Source organism: Tursiops truncatus, chromosome 10 (genome assembly GCF_011762595.2).
Source record: "Tursiops truncatus isolate mTurTru1 chromosome 10, mTurTru1.mat.Y, whole genome shotgun sequence".
Taxonomy (NCBI): Eukaryota; Metazoa; Chordata; class Mammalia; order Artiodactyla; family Delphinidae; genus Tursiops; species Tursiops truncatus.
In genome coordinates this window covers 35,319,658-35,337,338 of record NC_047043.1, presented here as the reverse complement: position 1 = coordinate 35,337,338, position 17,681 = coordinate 35,319,658, and the positions used below count along the sequence as shown (strand labels likewise).

At 36.0% G+C, this 17,681-nt stretch overlaps 1 protein-coding gene across 7 annotated transcripts in view; it reads right to left on the bottom strand.

Annotated features, from left to right (window-relative positions):
* BTBD9 (BTB domain containing 9) overlaps nt 1-17,681 on the bottom strand; it is a 415,523-nt gene that overhangs the window by 373,877 nt on the left and 23,965 nt on the right. For 3 of the 7 annotated variants that reach the window (XR_012334472.1, XM_073810770.1, XM_033864315.2), the window contains exons 2-5: nt 8,665-8,710; nt 5,266-5,477; nt 1,582-1,945; nt 240-504 (exon numbers count right to left, since the gene is read on the bottom strand). Coding sequence is in view for 6 of the 7 variants with exons in the window: in XM_073810770.1 (XP_073666871.1) it covers nt 240-504; nt 1,582-1,945; nt 5,266-5,477; nt 8,665-8,694 (871 nt within the window). In the remaining variant the exon portion in view is untranslated. Of the gene's footprint in view, nt 1-239; nt 505-1,581; nt 1,946-5,265; nt 5,478-8,617; nt 8,711-17,681 lie in introns of those variants that run through there. The other 4 variants (XM_073810771.1, XM_073810774.1, XM_073810772.1 and 1 more) reach the window with 3 other exon arrangements.

Here is a 17,681-nt window from a genome sequence, read left to right as displayed (position 1 = left end):
TTGTCCAGAAATGGCAAGAAATACCTATTTTGTGGTCTACAGAGGCTAAGCAATCTCAGGAGGAATTAGCAGGAGAAGGAGTCGGAAAGGCATTCCACAGGAAGCAGAGCTCTATGTTCTCAGATTGACACATACCATGTTTACCTGAACTACAGTTTTGTAGCTAGAGTTTTGTAGCTGGGCCTGTCACAGGATGCAAACAAAACTTCTTGGTGAGATTAGCATAAATAGGTACTTACTAAGCATGCCTCTGTAATTGAGGTCCATGTCCCGGCTCTCTGATCGAACTTTAATAGCATCCAGAATGGCATCAGGAGACAATAGTCCCGAAGGCCTCACGACATTCAGAAGTTCAGTGAGGCTCATCAGAGGCAAACGGACAGCCTGCATGATTTCAGCATGATTCTCCTTTGAATTATGCTTACACCAGTTTAACAAGGCTAGGAAGATATCTTTTTCGGGAGCTGCAAATGAATCTCTTAATACGATGTTTAAAAGTGCTGCCTGAAAAGGATAAAAAGGAAAAATTCCAGTTATTATGGAGCTCAACCATGTGCATGATCAATCAGTAAAACTTTACTGAACTGCAAGTATCACTTATATTTAAGCAGTTAACTCTTCTTGACCATCTTCTTTCCTTATTCTTTCTGCCATGTACTCTCTTGCCTATTATGGCTGTGTGAATAGCCATAGGCATCTTGTACCTAGTCTTTCCAGCACATTTGCACCCATCTTTAGTAAAATAACAAGAAAAACAGCAGTGTGAGACGCTGTCACCCCATACAGGTTCTTCAGCAGAGTTTGCATTTATGAGCCGGTAAGATGCATCTAGCATTTAAAATTCAAACCTTTTGTTCCACAGTATTACTGCACCACCACACTTTTGGTTCTCAGATTTCTAAACTGACTGCCAGCAACACTGTGCGACCCTACAAGATCCTTGCCTTTGATAATTAACTAGGACAATAAAAATCAAAGTTACACTCAAATCAAGACTTGTAGCTTTTTAAAGAGGTTTTCTCATTCGAAGAAGTCAGGTCCTAGGAGGAACACAGAAAGGGAAAGGAAAGACAATCACCAGGGTTGAGAGGAAGATTTGGGAAAAACAGTTTTATTCTAGCTATTATATGGTATAAAACATTGTACAATAGTGAATTCTGGGCCAGAAAATAAAAAACGACAATGACTTAAAGACATCCAATGAAACATAAGATCTTCTTTATGAATCTTCCCCCTCGATAAGGAATTATTAGTAACACTCTGTCAGAGAAATACAAAACCAAAAAACAGGATGCAATACCACAAAGGAGCTTATTTGATGCCATCACATTGAAAACAACCACCAGCAGCACAGTCTCTTTTGCACATAGAACTTATCTGAAGAACCTTAAAAGAAAACAGCAGCAATCTGCCTCTCTCTTATATGATCTAGAGTCTCAGTAGCCAGAGGCAGGTGGCTAGACAACCTCTTCCACACTAATGGTTTTTATTTTTTTATTCTTAGTTCACTGCCATATTTCTAACTTACAGATATAAATAAAACAGTGCATGCCTGTAAATTACTTGTAGACAATGACACACCTTAGAAAGGGAGAGGAAGCCTTCGCTTGAGAGCACCTCCTGAGCATTTCTGTCCATAAACATGCAGCACATGGACGTTAACTTGGGAAGGGAGTAGAGACTGGCAACATCAAAAGTCATACAGACATTCTGAATGTTAAGTATGGTGCAGAGGTACTCAGAGGTAGAATCCTCCAGCTCTGGAAATCCATATTTATGAGCCAGGCTCAAAAAGTCCAGCAGCACCTCCTCCTTCTCATCTGTCAGCGTTGCCCGCCCAGTGTAGATGTATTTAAGTAGCATTGTGAATGCTTCTGCAGTGGTGTCTTGGAGAGGGATTTCGGCTTCAGGCTGAGATTCTCGCATTCCACCATACAGTAATGCTCTGCACATCAGAGAAGAAACACATGAGAAAAACTTCAAATAGGATGTGCTACAAAATTATGAAATAAAGGTTATCAACATTATAAAAAACATACATGTGTTTAATGACACAAAGATTCAGGTGAAGAAATGCATAATAATAACTTAAAATAGTTCTCTAAAGAAAGACATAATTTAAAAACTATTTTGAATTAATTCTATAAGTTGAACTAACGAATAATCCTGAGAGCTCAAGATACATAATAGACATTCATTAATTAGAAAGATGAAAGTGCTCTTTTGAGAGGAACAGTGAAATCAATATAAACCTGTTAAAGGTCAAGAAAGTAGTTTAAAAAGTAAAGCTCCAGAGGAAAAGATAATCAGATGAAAACAATTAAACACAAGCAGGCGCCATTCTCCCTGTCAGGCTGGCAGAAATTAAAAACCTGTTAATATTCAGCACTGAAAAAACAATGGAAAAACAGGTTTTCTCATGCACTGCTTTGAGAGTATAAATGGGTATCCCTTTTTGGAAAGGAATTTAAGTAATATTTATTCAAATCTAAAATGTGCATACCCTTCAACTCAGTAATCTCACTTTTAGGATAAAGATAAATGTATAAGAATACAGCAAGATAAAGATAAATGTATAAGAAGATATATTGAAACAATGGAAAAAATCTTAAATGTCCATCAAGAGGCACATGGTTGAAAAAACTATGATATACACATTCTATGCAGCCATTAGAAAGATCAAGGGAGATCAAAATATACTGTCTTGGAAAGATGTCCAGGATATAGTTGGTAAGTCAGTTTGCAGATCCCTATGTGTTGCATGGAAAAGAGTGTATAACACACACTTACATTTGTATGCACACAGGTATATATAGATGTATCTATTTATATTGAGGGGAAATACATATTAAACTGTTAACAGTGGTTGTCTCTAGGGAATAGGATTAGATGGCTGAAAGGGAAGGGTCTTCATTTGTCAGTTTATAAATTAAAAATGAAATTCATGATGGGATTATGGATAATTTGACTTTTCTATTTTGTCTTCCAGTATTTTTCAGATTAAAAAAAAATCCCCACATTATTGCTTATCTGCTCATCTAAATAATGAAAACTAGATAATCCAGTCAGGTAGTAAATTTACATTTCTACCTCTATTACTCTAGGAGAAATAATATGAACCAGTTAAAGTTTCCAATCCATCAAGAAAGAAAGGGTGGCCAGAGGAGGACTAGGGAGGAGTGCAGAAAAGGAAGAGTAATGAGTGAGAAAGAAAATGTGTAAAAGTGAGAGCAAGAAAATAAGGGGACAAAAAGAGACTCCCATGCTCCTAAGATTCTCAGAGCAGGACTAGCATTTCAAAGTTTCCCTCCATGCTCGCCTAGAACTCCTCCCACCGTCCCCCGGAAAAGCAAGACAGGACATTCTTGCTTGCCTCACAGAAATAGTTGCAACTACCCAGCAAAAGATTCATGAATATTCTGAGCATACTTCCTCACTGGGTTATAGTATGCCTAAAAACACCTGTGAAGGTTTCCATGAATCCAGAGAGCATCCAATCATAACCTTAAAATTGCTAGATTAAAGGATACCTTCCTAGGGAGATCTTGCCAAGACCTATTCCCACTCCAGTGTGATCCATGGTACTTACCTGGATTCTCGATGCTTTAAAAGTGGTTTTGATGAGGACCCCTAGGATGCCTAAATATGAACCCCCAACTTGTGGAAGGTTCCCTCCGGTACAGTTAGCTTGTCCTTATCTGGGAACTGATAGGCTCTATGACCACACTCATAAGGTCTCTCCTGACTGCTGACAGTTAACTTTCCTTTGCACATGAACAGTGTCAGCAATGAGAATCAGTCTAAGATAGCATTGGTAATGACTGAGTTTAGCCTGTTGAGCCACCAGATATTATAAAGGTTCAATACCCACAAAGAGACAGCAAGAACAATAAATGAAGGGAGCGTATTCCATTCATTCAATACGATCTTCAAATTTCTAAAAGTACTTGAGTTTCTTTTAAGAATATACTGATCACCTAAAAGATACCCACCTACAGTTGTCTCAAATTATTTTTGAAAGAGGGAAGATATATAATAGTAACAAATACTAAACATAAGGCTGAAAAGTTCTAAACTAGTGAAGAGTGGACTTTTACAAGACACTTTAATATAATGAATGGAAGAATGAAAAGGGAAAGAAGCACAAAAGTGGACAGAGGACAGAGGCTGGTATCAAATAATGACAAGACCAAGGCCAGCTCCCTTGCCTTGATAGGAGCATGTTAGCTAGAACTCTTAATAGACTCCTCTCTTTTCTAAGCTCCTGGCTGTATTTACAGTGGCATTTTATATTTACGAGATGAAACGTTCTAAAAATGTTTATAAAGCACTGTAAGAGTTATAGCTAAACAATAAATATTTCCAAGAAACACATTTTACTACAATATGTGTGACTCTAGGTTGGTTTTGCTGTCTCGGTTAATTCTGATTGTAAAAATCAGAATGCAGTTTTCAGTAGAAGATAACTGAAATTTTATCCATGCCTTCAGCATCTCAATTTCTCGATATCAAGTTTCACAGGCAAATCCATGACTTTTTGGATATGGACTCTATGGATCTGTCAAGGATACATTATCAGTCAATAATTCAGTGATGATTCCCTTTTAACTAAGATTAGGTAAAATGTAGAGTAATTAGACCTCAGTTTAACATTTATAACCCTGGAAATTAGGGGTCTAAGTAACAAACAATAGCTACATATATGCACAAGTATGATTTTTACATTAATTAAACACATATTTTGTTTAGTTTTGGCTCTAATATAACTATGAAACTGAGTCTCAGTAAATATTTAAGTTTCCTTTGCTTTGGGGTTGTCAAACGGCATGTCTTAGAGATCTGTTGGGTAGTCTGAAACTAAGATGTATATATGTTCACTGGCGAGTCCAGGGGTCAGTCTACTCATACAACAAGAGGCCTATCTGCCAATAAATCAGTTTAAGTTCCATTAGTCATCAACTGTGAGGAGAGGGCGAAGGCAACAAAGACTCAGCCAGAGAAATATTGTTGAGACCCTGAAAAATGGTTGATCGGGTACAGTCTAGCCTAAGAAGCCTCCTTACCCTATGATTCTAAGATGACTCCTGAAAGGAAAAGGTGATTTTCAAAACATAACAAAAAGTTGACAAAGATTAAATTCTTACAGATGTTGAATTGAATGACTGCTAGAATTTATTGTTGTTTTGTTACATATTTTTCACAGAATGGAAAACACCAGTGTTTTCTACAAGTGACTTCAATCTTCAAAAAGTAATATACACTTACCGAAAATATTGGCACCTTGCTGCTAAAATTACCCTGTGGGCAGGAAAACGTTTCTTTTCCACAACAAATGTGACGTCGCCATATTCTTCCCCAATCAACAAGGCACCAATATGTTCAGACAAAATGTGCACATGATCAATCTCCCCCACTGCAGTAAAGGGGCGAAGAGGGTGGCTGTTACTCATCTTGTAGAACAGATGATAGTCGTTGATCTATTATATAAAGAAGGGATGACAGTTAGTGAGGAGAGGGGAGTACACTTCGAAAATCACATACCACAAACACAGATAAGTAAAAATGTATATCTAAAAAAATCACAAAAGAGAGCAATTTCATCATCATTGGTATCTATATTAACCCATCTATTCTGGGAAGCAATTCAGCCTACTTCCATTAACTCCACTATTCTCACTGCCTTATCACACTAAAAGTCAGGATCTTCAAACACTAACAGCACTTGGAGCCATCACAATCTAGAAAACTGTGTTCAAACTACAAGTCCCTTATTTCTCAGTATCTCAGGAAAAGGAAAATCAACAACCAGAAGAGCTCCTCTTTTAGCACAGATATATTTACTAAGGTGGGTATAACTAACTAGACCCAGTGGAAAACTTGTTCAGGCACAGATCTAGGCCTAAATCACAAAAAGAATAAACCAAATCGTAAGATTTCAAATGATTACAGAGGTTTTGGTCTGAAACCCTCTTAAATATTTTATAAAAAATTATAATCTTCTTAAGTCACAGAAAAATAACTTGACATTTATTAATAGAAGCTTATAGTAAGCATCCTAACCTCCCTCAAAAAAAGAATAACTCCAATATTTTTCTGAAGACTGTAACTTCCAGTCCAAACTTGCACCCCTGATAATCAGGTAGCCTGTGTTTACCAGAACATCATTATATTTAATCTCACTTCCTTGCTTTTGTATGCAATGCCTTTCTACAAATGTAACCGAAAATCAAAGGGCTAAAACTTGATTAACAGCTTTACATATTAGAAGGGGAGTTATTTTCTTCAAAAGCTAAAAATTTTTATATTCTTAAATCTCTACTGTATTTGCAGGTAGTACTTTTCCAGGTGTAAGTAACCCAGCAAGTGGATGAGAGCCCTCACTAGCATGCAGGTACCTGAAGTGAAGATGTGGCTGACAACTCAGAGGTGAGCCAGCTACCCCTCTGTTGCACCAGAAAATAGAAGAAATGAGCCAGATATGCTCTCTCCACTAGACCGCCACATTTTCTTTTTTTTTTTAATTTTAGAATTTTATTTATTTTCTTATACAGCAGGTTATTAGTTATCCATTTTATACATATTAGTGTATATATGTCAATCCCAATCTCCCAAGACCTCCACACCTTCTTGAACTCTCCACTTGTACCACGATTAAAGATTAAGCCACTCCTAATCTTTAAACCTCCACATCCAGGTCCATTATCAACAAGGTATGTGAGAAATTGTCGTTATCCCCCGAGACTGTAGTGGAAGATCCTCACAACCCAGTTTCCCCAGTTACCTGTTACTCCATGCCCACCCCCAACTGAGGAAGCAACAGCAAGGAATGTGATGCAGAGGAACATGGAGGATGAGTTAGGCAAGGAGACACCCACCCCAGGTAAGTAAATAAGCTCCTGGCTCCCTATAGTAGGAACATCAGAGGGCTATCAGCATACTCCCCTCATTCTCAACGCAAATCCCTCTCCTTCAACTGCAACCTGCATTCAAAAGCCCTAAAAACTGAATCATCTCCAGTCACTTGTGTGTGAAAGACCAAATTCAGCTTAAGAGGATCCAATTAGGAGTGTCAGCAGATCATGTGAAATTCAATCATCTAACATGCGACACAACAGTCTAACACAGAAGTCGGCAAACTTGCTGCAAAGGGTCAGATAGTAAATATTTTAGGTTTTGCAAGCTATACAGCCTCTGTCACTACCATTCAACTCTGTCATTGGGAGCCTAAAAGCAGCCAGAGACAATAAGTAAATTAATGAGCATGGCTTTGTTCCAATAAAACTATTTACAGAAAAGGACCAGATTTAACCCTCAGGCTATAGTTTGCCATCCCTGCTCTAACAAATGATCAAGGACTGACTGTACTCTAGGCAAAGGATAAGACTGCTTTTGCTTTTTGTTTTGGTTTCTGGCTGGGTTATCCAAACGATGTTCAAAAGAGCATCCTATATCAGCCATGAAATTCTGAAAGCTACTGGTACCTGATTTCAAAATCCCATTTTCCTTCAACATGAACTCTCATTATCACTATCCAATAGTTCAATGACAGTGCATGACTCTAAACAAAATAGATGCTTTCCCTAGCTGAAAGGACGCCACGCATACACCCACTGAATATGTTCTCTGGTATCATATTATCTTAAAATTTTATCTAAGTCATGAGTGAGACTCAAATGATTAACTAATAACTCTTGATGGACAATGATAGATTTTGGTTAACTAGCTCAAAGGTAAATTTATAATTCTTCAACTGATACATAATAAACTTTAATACTACATATATAAATATCTATCTTAAGTTCTCCAGATCTGAACTTCTTAATACATACAATTTCATTTTGCTAAGTTTACATTCTAATTATGCTTTTCCAACTGGAGACATAAAGCAAATATTTCCGGGTATAGAAAACAGACACTTAGTATGGAATAAACACAATCTGTATTGGCATATAGAAATAATTTTAATTAGACCAGTGATTCTCAATGAGCTTGCCACACATTGGAATCACATAGGAAGCTTAAAAAAGGAAAAAAGATGCTTGAGCCCCACCCACCAGAAATTCTGATTTAATTGGTCTGGAATGTGGAATCCCTATTCTGAAGCCATTCTTATGAGCAGCCTACAAAATAGCCACTGATTTAGACTCTGCTGTTCTAGGTTCACATCCCTTCTCAGGTGCATAAATATACAAAATATCTGCTAAGAATATTTATTTGGGATATGATTCCATTTTTAATCTTACTGCAAAGATGCAAATGATGCTAACAAAGGTACCAATGCTATAGCTTATATGCAGAAAATATTTTCGCCCAATGCCCTAGCTTATCTGTGAAGTGACAGTTTGCATCCATCCACTTGCATTTAAAAAAACCATGTTTTAGAAACTATACATCAATAAAATTAATAATTAATAACTTTAATAATAATAATAATCTTCAACTGATACATAATAAACTTTAATACTACATTTATGTTAAATACTACATTTATGTTAAATAAAGTTTAACATTTAAAACTTTAACATTTAAAACTTTAACATTTTAAACCATCAAGTTTAATTTGATAAATAAAATTGAGAAAAAAATTAAAGCTCATGGAGTAAAACTATTTACTGACATGTTTCTTATGCTTTCATACTTATTATTCTGCTACTAATGACATACGTGGTCTTTGACAAATGTTCTAACTTCCATGCGATTATTTCCATACCTGTAATGACAAAGTTATAGTACATTTTTAAAGTTATGTCTTAAAACTCTGCCACTGCCTTTTAATACCACTGTTTTGTCCTGTCATATGAAATGGACTCTCATAACTCAGCAAATGTCTGGACTCATGACTGTAATTTATTACACAAAAGCATCAAAGGAAGATCAGCAAAGGTTTTGAAAAAGCACATGGGGCAAAGTCTGGGAGAAACCAGACACAAGCTTTCAAGACTCCTCTCTCAATGGACTTACATCGAACGTGCTAAATTCCCCCAGGAAGCTGTGAAAGCACGATGCCAACCAGGAAGCTTTTTAGAGACTCAATACCCAGGGTGTTTAATGAGGGCTGTTCATATAGATAGGACTGAAGACATGGAGCCTAAAAACCTATCCAATACACTTATTTAAACTTAGATTTGGATAGGAGAAAGGGATACTAAGAAAATAACCTACCCCACCTGCCTAAATGTATTCCTAACCCCTGACCTCCTAACATGCCAGATCCAAACAGTTTCATGGACAGGTTTCTTCAAAACTTCAAGGATCAGATAATTAGAATGTTATTTAAACTATTCCTGTGCACATGAGAAGTTTTCTGCTTCTTCCTATGAAGTCAATATAAGACTGACACAAAGATGTGACCACATTCACACACTCAAAAATCAGTATGCATGAAAAAAAAAGCCTGTGTATAATATTGGAAAACAGAATTAAGCAGAAGGATTCATGACAAAGTTGGTCAATTCCAAGAAAGAAATTTGAATATTAGGAAAAATAACAATCATCAAATTAAAAGATTAAAGGAGAAAAAAATCATATAATTAGCTCAATAAAAGCTAAAATTCCTTTTATTTTAAAAGTTTTAATTGAATAGGAATAAAAGAATACTTCCTAAAATTTATACACATATACACAGCCTAACTACAACAGATATAAGCATCTAGTTAATAATAAAACAGTAGAAACATCCCTAGAAAGTTCAGAAATAAGATAAGGATGTCTATTCATCACTATTAACATTTTTCAGGAACAAAAGATAATACAATTAAGAAAACCAAGTTAAAGGTAAATGGCTTAGGAAACAAACAGGCAAAATAATCACTATTTGCTGATAATCTCATTGCCCACATGAAAAATCCATGAGAATCAACTGAAAAAATATGAGAAAACAAGGAAGGTTCACTAAGGTGACCACATAAAATTATTACAGTTGACCCTTGAACATGGGTTTGAACTGCAGAGTCCACTTATACTCGGATTTTTTCAATAGTAAATGCTACAGTATTACACGATCCACAACTGTGGATCCTCACATGCGGAGGAAATGCAGATACAGAGGAACCTCACACGGAAGGCCGACTATTACATTCAAATTTTCAACTGTGCAGAGGGTAGGCCCCCCAACCATTGAGTTGTTCAAGGGTCAACTGTATATGAAAATATATAGTAACCTTTCATGCCCAAAACAACCAGCTAGAAAATATGAGGGAAATGACCTGCAATCTATAATTGCAAAACATAAGCAATACCTAGGAATAAACTCAGAGAACATGTAAAGGAAGTTATAAAACTCTTCTGAGGGACTTAAGAAAAACAAATGAAGAGACATACCCTGTTTGGAGATGTTGTAAAGAGACCAATCATCTCTAAATCACCATGTGAAAAAAGCATATTTGGTATTTTATTGTACTTTATATTGTAAACAAAAATAATGCTTTAGGGACTTCCGTGGTGGTCCAGTGGCTAAGGCTCTGCACTCCCAATGCAGGGGGACTGGGGTCGATCCCTGGTCAGGGGACTAGATCCCACATGCCACAACTAAAAGTTCCCATGCCACAACTAAATATCCCGCATGTGGCAACGAAGATCCCGCATGCCACAACTAAGACCCGGTGCAGCCAAATAAATAAATAAATAAATAAATATTAAAAAAACAAAAACAAAAAATGCTTTAGCAACAGAAAGCAAAATTCAACAAAACATTCTTGGTAGGGATACACAGTTAAACACAGTAATTTGACAAATGGGCACACATATTAGAACACTGAGAAGGAAAAATGAGAATTTTATATTTACCAATAAGTTTGTAAAGCTGAGAGACACAGTTCTAATTAACACAGGAATTAAAAGTAATCCTGATGAGAATCACAACAGAGTTTTTAAAGTAAATTGAGGTAAAGAAGTTCATCTGAAAGAATAAATATGTGATTTCATATATATTCTAAAAAAAGAACAATGAGAAGAGGCCAGTTTACTGGATGAGAAAGCAAATCATAAATTAGAACAATTAAAACAATGTCATATTAGAGAGATATATCACTGAAACATTAGTCCAGATATAAACCCAAGTATACATAAGAATTCAGTATAGTATATATAAATGTAGCATTTCAATTCAGTGGGAGAAAATATGCATTTTTTCAATAAAAAATGTTGGCTGGCCGTTCTGAAAGAAGTAAGCTGGATATTCACACAAGAGCACAAAAATAAATACACAAGAATGTCAACTTCAGCACTTTCTGTAACAGTAAAAAATCGAAAAAACTTAAAGGTCCATTTAATGGGAATTGGATAAACAAATAATGGTAAGCCTCTACAATGGAATATTATACAATGATTTTAAAAGAATAAAGTTAAATACTTTATTGACATTGAAAAAATTTTAAATATATGTATTTACATGCAAAAAGGCAAGCTGCAAAACAATATTATAATAAAATCTTATTTTGTTAAATACATAGAAAGCAAACATCAAATTTTTTTGCTTTGTTTTGTTTTTTTGTTTTTTGTTTTTTGCGGTATGCGGGCCTCTCACCGCTGTGGCCTCTCCCATTGTGGAGCACAGGCTCCGGACGCGCAGGCTCAGCGGCCATGGCCCACAGGACCAGCCGCTCCGCGGCATGTGGGATCCTCCCCAACCGGGGCACGAACCCGTGTCCCCTGCATCGGCAGGCGGACTCTCAACCACTGCGCCACCAGGGAAGCCCCAAACATCAAATTGTTAACAAGGGTTAACCCAATGGATTAGGGCTGTGGGAAAAATTTTACATAGTGTACTACATATTCCTGTAATGTTTAAAATTTTTATAACAAGAATGTTTTATTGTAATAAAACTATACACAAATATTTCAATAACTTTGGCTACTAAAATTACAAATTAAATTAGCTTTTGAATGAGACAGCAAGTGTTTTAATTTGCCACATCCAGTAGTACCTGATTTAATGACTAAGACAGAATGGTAAGCAGAAGGACTATATATTACGTCCACAGTTAAAAATTAATTAACAACTTGAAGTCAAGGACAAAAAGTTCATTACACTAAGACAGGCAAAAAGTAATGAATATCAGATACCTGGGTAGCATGGCCTAGGACAGTCTATCTGATACATCCCAACTAAAGATCTTCACCTTATGAGATTTTCAGTATGACTTTTTCTAAATTTACAGATTTTCTCAGATGCAAACAAAGTGCTCTGAGATTTGCTCCTGCTGACAGTCCCAGAGGGCAAGGGCAATCTATTTATTCAAGCTGCTCCTTCAAGGTAAGAGGAAAGAGAAGGGTAGGAAGGCAGGGGGAGCAGGGACTTACTCTGAGAGAGGAAATGGTACCATTCATGATACCATATACAATTATTAGTTGAAGGTTCTGAGACTTCCTATGAATTTATTTACCAGGGATGGTGGTACAGAAACTACACTTTTTTTTGTGGTTGGTTAACTCTCCTGGATTCAAATGCATCAGAAAAAAACAAAAAAGACTAAAGCCGCAGTACTAAAATTCTCAGGGTTATTGACTATTTACTATGCTATAAGAAACCCACACCCATTTGTTCTAACCAAAATAGTAAACAATGTCCATCAATAAAGTGAGAATGCCGTATGTAGTTCACAATGTTGTAATGCTATAATTGCCTCTTATTCAAAAAACCAAGCTGACCTAAATATCAATTTCTTTACTTAAAGCTCACTTCCAGCAGAACTGTTTACAAACTTTTCTTTAACAAGAGCTTACTATATTTTTTAGAATTAAAGTTTACTCTCCAGAGCTTAATCAGGAAATAGACAAAAGGCAAAGTTCCATCAGGTGGAGATGTGAAAGAGTCCTTGAATGCTGTATAAATCTCCCCTGGGAAACCCTCTCCACCCCCCCCCCATATTTCCTGACTGAAAGAACTTTATGGGAAAAAAGACCTTCTGCTCTTTAATTGCAAAATATAAATGATCTTTCTCTTGAGGAAAGAGATGGCATTTATAAGCATATGGTTTAGCAATTTCTTTCTGCTCTTAGTACCCATGTGGTGTGTAATCTGAAGTAGTAATCCTTAAACTTCAAATTAATATTGCTTGGGGAAATAAATGATGTCCTGTCTGCATCTTAAACACTCACAAAAAATCACATTCTACTTTCTCATTGGAAGGATGCCTCACTTCTTTTGATATATACTCTACCCTTGTCATCCAAAAGTCTGAATAAACAGGTGTAGACTGACCATACTAGCAGGTGTAACCTTGATTCTGATATTTTGCAAATCCAATTCTAAACCTTGCAGAAGAGTAGTATCACCAGGCAGTAAAGTGCTATGGTAAGAAGAGTTCACGGGCATTTTCTCGTCTTGGGATTCCTGAGATCCCTTTTCTCTGAGAAAGATTAAATGATTTCTAACATCCAGTCCAGCTCCAAATTCTTGTCGTTCTATGATTTTATATGTTTGTAAACAAATGTTTATAGATATACTCAACTTGGAACACTAAGGAACTGTACCATAAAAATACTTGATGAGATTATTTTATGAAGACTGTATGTAACTCCATTTACCAATTGCCACATTGATTCTACACTTCTTGGCCAAAGGACAAACTAGTTTCTGAATCTATATATAATTCATTCAATAAGAGATTTATTGAGCTCTCTCTACGATACAGGCCCAGTGCTAGGTGACAGAAACACAAAGACTAGTGAAAGATAAAGTTGCTCACTGTCCACTGAGGAAGGTAGGGCTAGATGACAAATAATGTCAACTCTAGAACTAGCAGGCCATGATTTTATGATTTGTAGAAAGTCAAATACAGTAATCTTCCATAAGTACCATACCAAAACAACTATAAAAAATTATCTGTTATACTCATGTGTCAGAATAAGAGTTAATATTCAAATAATTAGCAAATTGCTCTCTAAAATGGGGTACTCACATCCTAGGGAGAGTTGAATACAAACCATAGGAATTTGGGAAGAAAATCTTAACACTTATATTGATATATATTTTTAACCTAGCAAAATGAGAAAAAAGGCAGTGTCCTCCTTTATTCAAGGGAAATATCAGGTTTACCTGGGACTGCTTACTTGAATTTACCAAAGGTTATATAGTTTAAATTAAATTATTGCTCACAAAATGACAAGTGAATTTAAAAAGTTTCCTGCAAGGAAACCACTGATTGAAGATAATGTAACATTGCCAACACAAGCAGACAACAAGAAAATGGCCATATGACAACTCTACCCCTAGTAATCTGATTTTACAAGAAGGTGACCCCTCCCCCAATAAGTCCTAGAGATCTAATACACAGCATAGTGACTATAGACAGCAGTACTGTATTATAATCAAACTTGCTAAGAGACTAGAACTTGATTATTCCAACTACTAAAAAGAAATAATTATGTAACATGATAGAGGTCCTAATTATTGTACAATGGCAATGATATTATAATATATAAATGTAGCAAATTAACATGTTGTACACCGTGAATTTACACAGTTATATGTCAAATATATTTCAGTAAAAAACTGACCCCCAAATTTGCAATTATCAAGGTCATTTGAAACATACACTATTATTAACAATGAACCTCCATATTAAAGGCATTAAAATGACAAGACTATAGTACAGAGCTACAGTAATCAAAACAGTACAGTACTGGCACAAAAATAGAAATATAGATCAATGAAACAGGATAGAAAGCCCAGAAATAAACCCACGCACCTATGGTCAATTAATCTATGACACAGGAGGCAAAACTATTCAACAAAGAAAAGACAGTCCCTTCAATAAGTGGTTCTGAGAAAATTGGACAGCTACCTGTAAAAGAATGAAATTAGAACATTCTCTAACACCATACACAAAAATAAACTCAAAATGGATCAAAGACCTAAATGTAAGGCCAGACACTATAAAACTCTTAGAGGAAAAAATAGGCAGAACACTCTTTGACATAAATCGCACCAATATCTTTTTTGATCCACCTCCTACAGTAATGAAAATAAAACCAAAAATAAACAAATGGGACCTAATGAAACTTAAAAGCTTTTGCACAGCAAAGGAAACCATAAAAAAAATAAGACAACCTACAGAATAGGAGAAAATATTTGCAAATGAAGCAACCGACAAGGGATTAATCTCCAAAATACACAAACAGCTCATGCAGCTCTATGTCAAAAAAACAGCTCAATCCAAAAATGGGCAGAAGACCTAAGTAGACATTTCTCCAAAGAAGACATACAGATGGCCAAAAAGCACATGAAAAGATGCTCAACATCACTAATTATCAGAGAAATACAAATCAAAACTACAATCAGAATGGCCATAATCAAAAAGTCTACAAACAATAAATGCTGGAGAGGGTGTGGAGAAAAGGGAACCCTCCTACACTGTTGGTGGGAATGTAAATTGGTACAACCACTATGGAGAGCAGTATGGAGGTTCCTTAAAAAACTAAAAATAGAACTACTATATGATCCAGCAATCCCACCCCTGGGCATATATCTGGAGAAAACCATACTTCAAAAAGATACATGCACCCCAATGTTCACTGCAGCACTATTTACAATAACCAAGACATGGAAGAAACCTAAATGTCCATCAACAGAGAGATGGATAAAGAAGATGTGGCACATACATATTGTAAAATGGAATATTACTCAGCCTTAAAAAAGAACAAAATAATGTCATTTGCAGCAACATTGATGGACCTAGAGATTATCATACTAAGTGAAGTAAATCAGACAGTGAAAGATAAATATATGATATCACTCATATGTGGAATCTAATTTTTTAAAAAATGATACAAATGAGCTTATTTACAAAACAGAAACAGACTCACAGATTTTGAAAACAAACTTATGGTTATCAAAGGGGAAACATGTGGGAGTGGGGATAAATTAGGAGCTTGGGATTAACATACACACACTACTATATATAAAATAGATAACCAGCAAGGACCTACTGTATAGCACAGGGAACTCTACTCAATATTCTGTAATAACCTATATGGGTAAAGAATCTGAAAGAGAATCAATATATGTATATGTATAATTAAAGCACTTTGCTGTACACCTGAAACTAACACAACATTGTAAATCAACTATACTCCTATAAATTTTTTTTTTAAGGCAGAAGCTTAAAACAAAGTAACAATCTAGTAGCAAATTAACCATTTTGCAATAGGGACACAGAAAGTACTTCTCACCTAATAATAATGGTTACTATTATTGAAGACTTAATTATAAGCTAGGCAGAATACTAAGCATTTTACACACACCACCTTACCTAGAATTCTAACAAGTGGATTAGGTAGGTACATTTTTATCCTATTTAACAAATAGGAAATTGAGGGACAGATAAGATTAGGCAACTAGTCCAAGGACACAGACAATAAATTGCAGATTTAAACCAACGTCTGTCAAGTCCTGAACTTATAAGAGTTATGCTATGGAAGAAGTCAGAAATGAGTCTCACTCTGACTCCTAGACTTGCCAACTAGCTCCTCACACCAGTAGTTCTCAAACTTTTTTTTAAATACCCTATTCAGACCCGGTAAATATGCCATGGGTGATAAAAAAAAAAAAAAGGAGGTGTCACTTTTCAATCCAACTTTTGGAGATTACATATATATCTGCTTTACTAATATGGGGAGAATAATTCACATTTTAACTACAACGTAGTTAAAACTCTAGTTACTGAAAAATTACAGACCAAGAATATTATTAATACAAATATGCATCAATATACACTATAGGGTTAGCTGAACAACCTGTAACAAATTAAATTGATAATGATAAGGCTAAACAGCAATTTATAATAAAAAAAAAACAGAAACAACTGAAAAACACAACTCAACATAACAGTGATATGTATCTTTCCAAAAACATAAACTAATTCTAACTTACGCATGTTCATATGTGGAATAGGAGTTTTGCAATGCTGCATCAGACTGCTTAGTAGCCAGACTTCTTAGTAGAACACTAAATCAGAATCCTTTATAAACTCTAGTATTATGCAAACATGGATTTATGAATGCCACGTCTTACATATTCTTAATGCTTCACTTGTATGGTTATTAGCAAGTTGCCAAAGGATATATATAAATGAAAGACTATGAGATCACCTGACATTTGCCATTATATTTTGATCAGGGCCTACCAGTGACCTTGGGCCATCTTTTTTTTTTTTTAGATGTTGGGGGTAGGAGTTTATTAATTTATTTATTTTGACTGTGTTGGGTCTTCGTTTCTGTGCGAGGGCTTTCTCTAGTTGTGGCAAGCGGGGGCCACTCTTCATCGCGGTGCGCGGGCCTCTCACTATCGCGGCCTCTCTTGCTGCGGAGCACAGGCTCCAGACGCGCAGGCTCAGTAGTTGTGGGTCACTGGCCCAGTTGCTCCAGCGGCATGTAGGGATCCTCCCAGACCAGGGCTCGAACCCGTGTCACCTGCATTAGCAGGCAGATTCTCAACCACTGCGCCACCAGGGAAGCCCTGGGCCATCTTGTGAGAAGTGTTTTCCTAGACTAGGCAATGCTCCTGGCTTAGTCTGGCAATGACATCTAATTCTGGGGTGGCTGGGAAAAGCTATTCTATTATTCAATCACAAAATATCTGAGACTCCCAAGGCAAAAACAGCCCAATATATAATCTGTAGTATTATTTTTATTTTCTATTCATTACTTCTTCAGTTTCTCTGGATCCAATCTCTAATTAA